Genomic DNA, 5,865 nt, shown 5'->3' on the forward strand with positions numbered 1-5,865 from the left:
TGTAGTTCGGATTACTAAGGCTCGTGTAGTTCGGCCAACCTCGATGTTGTCTTGTTAAAGATAGTAATCTCGTGTGGTTTCGGATTACTAAGGCTCGTGTAGTTCGGCCAATCTTCATTGTGGTGTTTGGTATTCGGTAATGGGTTAAGGGGTTAACCTTATTCGTTTATATATTGTTATATATATATTGTTGTATTGTTGTGATGTAGCTAACCCTCCGGGTGTAGCTTCTTGGCGTTGTTCGCATCGTCGTTGGTGAACTTATGTTTGTTGATGCATATTTAGCTTGTTGCTTAGTGATCGTACGGTATGCTTAGATTAGCTTGCCTTTATGCTTGGATGCTCCGGTATGCGGTATTTGATATTTTGTGGCGTGTCCATTTTATGCATATATATGTATGTAGTATATTTTCACTCACTAAGCGTTAGCTTACCCTCTCGTTGTTTACATTTTTATAGATTTGCATGGAGACGGTGGCTCGGGTAAGCGTGGGAACTAGTGGACTTACGTAGTTTGCTTTAGAAGACGTGCTTTTGGATTGATTAGGATTGGGTAGCGTATCCCCAATCACCATGCTCGGTCTTTATTTTTGTGTTAAAAATCATGTGGTTGAAAACTTGTATTTTGTACGAAAGTCGTAAAACGGCCGATGTGGGCCCGGTCTCGTAAAACTCATTTTATTATTGGAACGTGTTAGTTTTAACTAATATAAAATGTTGTGAGAAGCGTTTGGTCTAAAAGTGTCGGGAAGCAAGAGATCTTTTTACGAAAATTGGAAAAAGTGGACAGCGGGCTGCCAGGCCCTGTGCGCGCCGCGCACAGGTGTGGGTGCGCGCCGCGCACCTCATCTGGTCAGCTCAGTTTTAATTTTTTTTTTATGCTGCGTTTTTGGTTGGTTAACGGGTTGGGTTGTTACAATTGACACGCCCTTACAATTTTCGCTGCATTGCTGTCAGTGGCGGATCTTGAAATTTGTAAGTAGGAGGGCGAACATTAAATTTTCTTATGTGTAGTTCTTAAAAAAATAATCATCATAATAGTCATATATATTATAATAAAAATAATTATAACTCGGCTCGACGCCCTTTTAGCATTTTAAAATCATCGATAACAGAATCTGAATCAAACTTCTCAGCAATTTCTCGTTCAATATAAACAACCAAATTATCCGCTAGAAAGTCATCAGACATCTTGTTGCGAAGACGATTCTTGCATATTTTCATCCAAGAAAATGCTCTCTCGATTGTAGCAGTTGAAACGGGAAGCGTTAAGATCAATCGAATTAACCTGTCCAACATATTATAGTTCTCGTGTTTCCCAGTTTCCACAAGACCTCTACATACTTCAACAAGAGTTGATGCACCACTAAGCTTAGGATTCTTTGGCATCTCAATATTAAACAGCTCTAACTCAGATTTCAGTTGGTTCCTCTCATGCTCAGTAAAATCTACAGGATAGTATTTCTCAACTAGAGAACAAAGATGACCAATATTCAACTCTTTCGAATCTTTTCTTGGAACTAAAGTGGAGCTAAGAGTTAATAACTCCATAGCTTGATCATTGAATCTATTGTTCAACTATAACAACTTTTTGTCAAGTGTGCTAATGAAGACGTCTACCCGATAATAATGTTCAAAGGTAACATGATTATCTTGTCGACGAGGGCGATATCGACCAGACTTGTATGGAGCACTCAAATCAGGAATTTCTACTTCGTGTTTCTCACAGAATATTTTTACTTGTGCAAGTAAAGAATCCCATCCATTATTTCTTAATTCATTAAAACTTTCCTTCGTTGCTGCAACTAGATCCATGGCATTGATAATATCTTGAGATTTCTTTTGTAAAGCTTGGGAAAGAAATTCAGTCTTCCCCATTATTTCCTTCATCAAGTGTAAAATCAATACGAACTCAAATGATTTTGTATAACAGTAAGCTGTATCAGCATCTCCACGTTGTTGAGAACAAGATCCATCTTCAATTATTCCTTTAAGAACAACACGAGTAGGATTAAACATTACAAGCAAACTGCAAAAACTGAAGAATAATGGGAACCCGAACGAGTATCACCTGCTCTTTTTAGGGTCCCCGCCTGGTTAGCTCCTTTACCCGTTTCAATTTCACTAAGTTCCAATAAACGTTCAGTTTCAAGAGCCTTTGCCTTTTGCAATTCATCATGACGTTTACTAGATGCACAAATCACATTTATGAGAAAAGATAGCTTTTCGAAAAACTGGTGAATTGGAATAACTTCTCTCGAGGCTGCAACTAAAGCAAGTTGTAATCTGTGAGCAAAACAATGAACATAATATGCATAAGGACAATCTTTAAGACCAAGAGCTTTTAATCCATTCCATTCCCCTCTCATGTTACTAGCTCCATCATAACTTTGACCTCGTATTTTACTAGTATCAAACTCATAATGTGAAAGTCGTTCTCATAAACTGTTTTTTAGAGTTTTTGCTGAGGTATCTTGAACGTGTACCAAATCGAAGAACCTTTCAACTAATACCCCATTTGTATCAACAAATCTTAGAACTATAGCCATTTGCTCCTTTTTAGATTCATCGCGTGACTCATCAATCATGATACAAAAGTAAGAATCTCCAACTTCCGTACGAATGTGTTTTCGAACTTTGTTGGCAATTATCTTTAAAAGTTCTTATTGAATCGACGCCGAAGTGAACTTTGAATTATAAGGAGCATTCTCCAACACAACGTTGGCAACTTCATCATTGTAAGAAGCTAAAAGCTTCAAAAGTTCAAGAAAATTACCACGATTACTTGAATTAACTGATTCATCGTGCCCTCGAAAAGCACAAGCTTGAAATGTCAACCAACGAACAATATCAATTGAAGCTTTTAGACGTAGATGGTTATCTAATTTCGACTCTGAACGCTGCTTCTCAAAGATATTTTCAATATGTCCAGCTTAATTCAACAAATTTTCGCACAAAAGTAAGGCATTTTTATGTTGTGAACTACCAATATGCTTGGCGAATGCACATCTTATTCCATTATTAACTTTTTTCCATTTATCAAACCCTTTAACAATAAAAGCCTCATCACCTATTCGGACAGCGGGCTTGTCACAAGACAAGTAACAAAGAAAGCAATAGGCGGCATCTTTTGTAGGAGAATATTCTAACTAATTAGAAAATTTACTAAACCAAGAGTAACAAAATCTACGAGGATTAGTTGATGTACCTTTAGTAGGATACTGGTCTAAACGAATCTGATAAGGTCCCTGATTCAAATAAAATCGTCTTACTTGTTCTCGTTTATCAACCGGATAACTCCATATTTGTTCTCGCTTCCCGGGATCTCTTTCAAAATAATTAGGGTCCACTTCTATATTTGGCCTTGAAGATTCAGAAACATGTGGCTCTTGTTGATTTTGTTGTTGTTCATGCTCACTTATTGAAGGTTTACATCGTTTGTTGTTTTGGCTATCGACATTTGTTGTATCATCTATGGTTCTCTTGAAAAATGAGGTAATAGATTTTTGTTTATTCATAATAAGCTTTCCTACACTTACAAATATATAAATCAAATTGTCAACAATCAACATAACAACCTTTAATTATATTTAGCAATTAGAATTAAACACTTACTGTACACCCAATGACCCAAAAAAATACAACTATACAAGAATGATATACTGAATGATTAATGATGTTAAAAAGATCTAAACACAAAGTGTTCTATTAAAAATAAAAAAGAAAACATAAACGATTTCCAGATTCATAAATTCTAAATGCAATATAAAATATCAAATATAAAATATAAAATATATATAAACATACCGTATTTTATCTAGTTTGGGGTATCTTGAATGTTTGACAATTGATACTAGCCTCTAGCCACACACTGACACACACACAAGTAGTGACAACACTTGTTCTTTTGAAAACCACTTTATGTATTGCTTTTGTTTTTGCAGACTTGTACTATTTAAAAAATGATACAAAAGGAAACTTTTATAGATGTGAAAAAAGGGACGGTCACACGGTGGGGACGGTTGGGTTTTCCACTTCTCAAAAAGGGAAATCAAAAATGCAAATTTAAGAGGGCTAATAAATTATCTATATTTTTTTACCCTTTACATATAATAATACTGTAGTTCTAATTAAAAATTGTAGGGTGGCTATGGCCCTCTTTTGTCCCAACAAAGATCCGCCAGTGAACGCTGTGAATGGTGGTCCAGTAATACCCTATGTGCATCACTTTTGCAGCAATTGTTCTGTATCCTGAGTGTAAAGCACAAGAACCCTCGTGAACTTCTCTGAGCACCTCTTTAGCTTGATTAGGTCCGATGCACAACAGGCTCGGCCCTAAATAAGATTTTCTATACAAAACACCTTCGATTAACGCATACATGGGAGCTTTCATGCGAACTTTCCATGCTTCTTTTTCGTCCACAGGAAGTTCGCCCTCAGTTAAGAATTTCACCAATGGTGTCATCCAATTTAGGTTTTCCTCCTCAATGGGTGCAACAATTACTTTCTCATCAATGGATTTTTCTGTTAACACTTCTACCATACATTTTTGCGCAGATGATCGAAGGCCAAAGCGGCCAATTTGCTTAGTGTGTCCGCTTTCTTGTTCTGCCCCCTAGTGTGACGACCCGGAAATTTTCGACCAAATTTAAACTTAATCTTTATATGATTTCGACACAATAAGAAAAATCTGTAATGTTGAATCTTAAAAATTTTGAAATGTTTTCATACATTCATTTAACTTCGACTTTTTCCGACGATTCACGAACGATTATTTGTATGTAGATATAAATAAGTATATAAAAAAATATTAAATATAAACATGCTTTGTTGCATCGAAATATAAATTAATTTTAGGATGCTTCTACACTTATTTAGACTGAATTGTTGGGATGCTTCATCATGAAAATAAAAAGATTCTCAAATTAGAGTACACATTAAAACTAAATTACATACTCCATTATATACTTAACCACTAAAATTACTCACTAATATTAAATCCACAAGTGTCAAGACTCATAGGTATTCCATTTTCTTGTGGGGTTACACAACCGATAGACGTTTCATAAATCTCATAACTATCTGCAGAAAACACAATTATTATCTCCTACATTATTGACTCGTACTCAACTCTATATATTATCATATTTTTGGATGAATCTATAAATATAAGTCATTCCTCCTTCACATACTCAACTACTAAATGTTCAGTTCATAACCACCAAAAAAAAAAATTAGAAATACGAGAGGTTAGTATTGTACGCGAGTAAGAGGTGTATACATGTATAGTATCCTTTTAAACCCGATCCATCAAATTTTTTTGAGGTAATTTTTGATCACATCAAAAATATATATGTTAATTTAGTATTTTATCAATTTAACAATGAATTTAAATAATTAATTCCTTTATGATATATAAAAAAAACTAGTATTCATATCATTTAAGTTTTTGTTTTGGTGATGTTATCAAAATGTATTGGGATTTAAATAGACGATTAACTACTACTTAGGACTATGAAATAATTTATATGATTTTGATTACCAGTAAACATGTGTTTATTTAAAGATGTATTCATTTACGACAAATTTAGAAAATAAATTTTGAAGTATATTGATTTTAATATGAACGAACCGTGTTTACGTACTCGCATAAAGAAAATGATTGTAGGATAGATTTTAATAATTAACACTACAAGTTGAAATTTATGAATGGAACAAGTCAAGTCGCAGATGGCGACTTAAAAATCGTTTTTCTTTTCGAAGTTTCACTTTTTAGTACATGGACTATATGTAAGTTTACAAAGCAATATAAATAAATCTTTATTTTATTGATGTGTGAAAAGATAAATAAATTAAGCAAATTTA

At 34.3% G+C, this 5,865-nt stretch overlaps 2 protein-coding genes across 2 annotated transcripts; both read right to left on the bottom strand.

Annotated features, from left to right (window-relative positions):
- Positions 1–1,065: 1,065 nt before the first annotated feature.
- LOC139889960 (uncharacterized) lies at positions 1,066–1,551 on the bottom strand. The gene has a single exon (XM_071872868.1). It carries the CDS (start codon positions 1,549–1,551, stop codon positions 1,066–1,068), a length of 486 nt encoding a protein of 161 aa, XP_071728969.1.
- A 27-nt stretch (positions 1,552–1,578) lies between these two features.
- LOC139889961 (uncharacterized) lies at positions 1,579–2,588 on the bottom strand. Its single transcript, XM_071872870.1, has 3 exons — positions 2,500–2,588; positions 2,072–2,406; positions 1,579–1,988 (listed from the first exon to the last, which is right to left on the bottom strand). The coding sequence occupies exons 1-3, from the start codon at positions 2,586–2,588 to the stop codon at positions 1,579–1,581; spliced, it is 834 nt and encodes a 277-aa protein (XP_071728971.1).
- Positions 2,589–5,865: the final 3,277 nt, after the last annotated feature.

This window comes from Rutidosis leptorrhynchoides, chromosome 2, assembly GCF_046630445.1.
Source record: "Rutidosis leptorrhynchoides isolate AG116_Rl617_1_P2 chromosome 2, CSIRO_AGI_Rlap_v1, whole genome shotgun sequence".
NCBI lineage: Eukaryota > Viridiplantae > Streptophyta > Magnoliopsida > Asterales > Asteraceae > Rutidosis > Rutidosis leptorrhynchoides.

Bases quoted from the DNA above. Each gene is read 5' to 3' on its own strand.
- LOC139889960 (XM_071872868.1), bottom strand. From the start codon at position 1,551: ATGGAGTTATTAACTCTTAGCTCCACTTTAGTTCCAAGAAAAGATTCG.
- LOC139889961 (XM_071872870.1), bottom strand. From the start codon at position 2,588: ATGATTGATGAGTCACGCGATGAATCTAAAAAGGAGCAAATGGCTATA. The intron at 2,407-2,499 runs GTTCTTCGATTT...GTTTGATACTAG, and splicing joins AATGGGGTATTAGTTGAAAG to TAAAATACGAGGTCAAAGTT. The intron at 1,989-2,071 runs GTGATACTCGTT...TTGTTCTTAAAG, and splicing joins GGGGACCCTAAAAAGAGCAG to GAATAATTGAAGATGGATCT.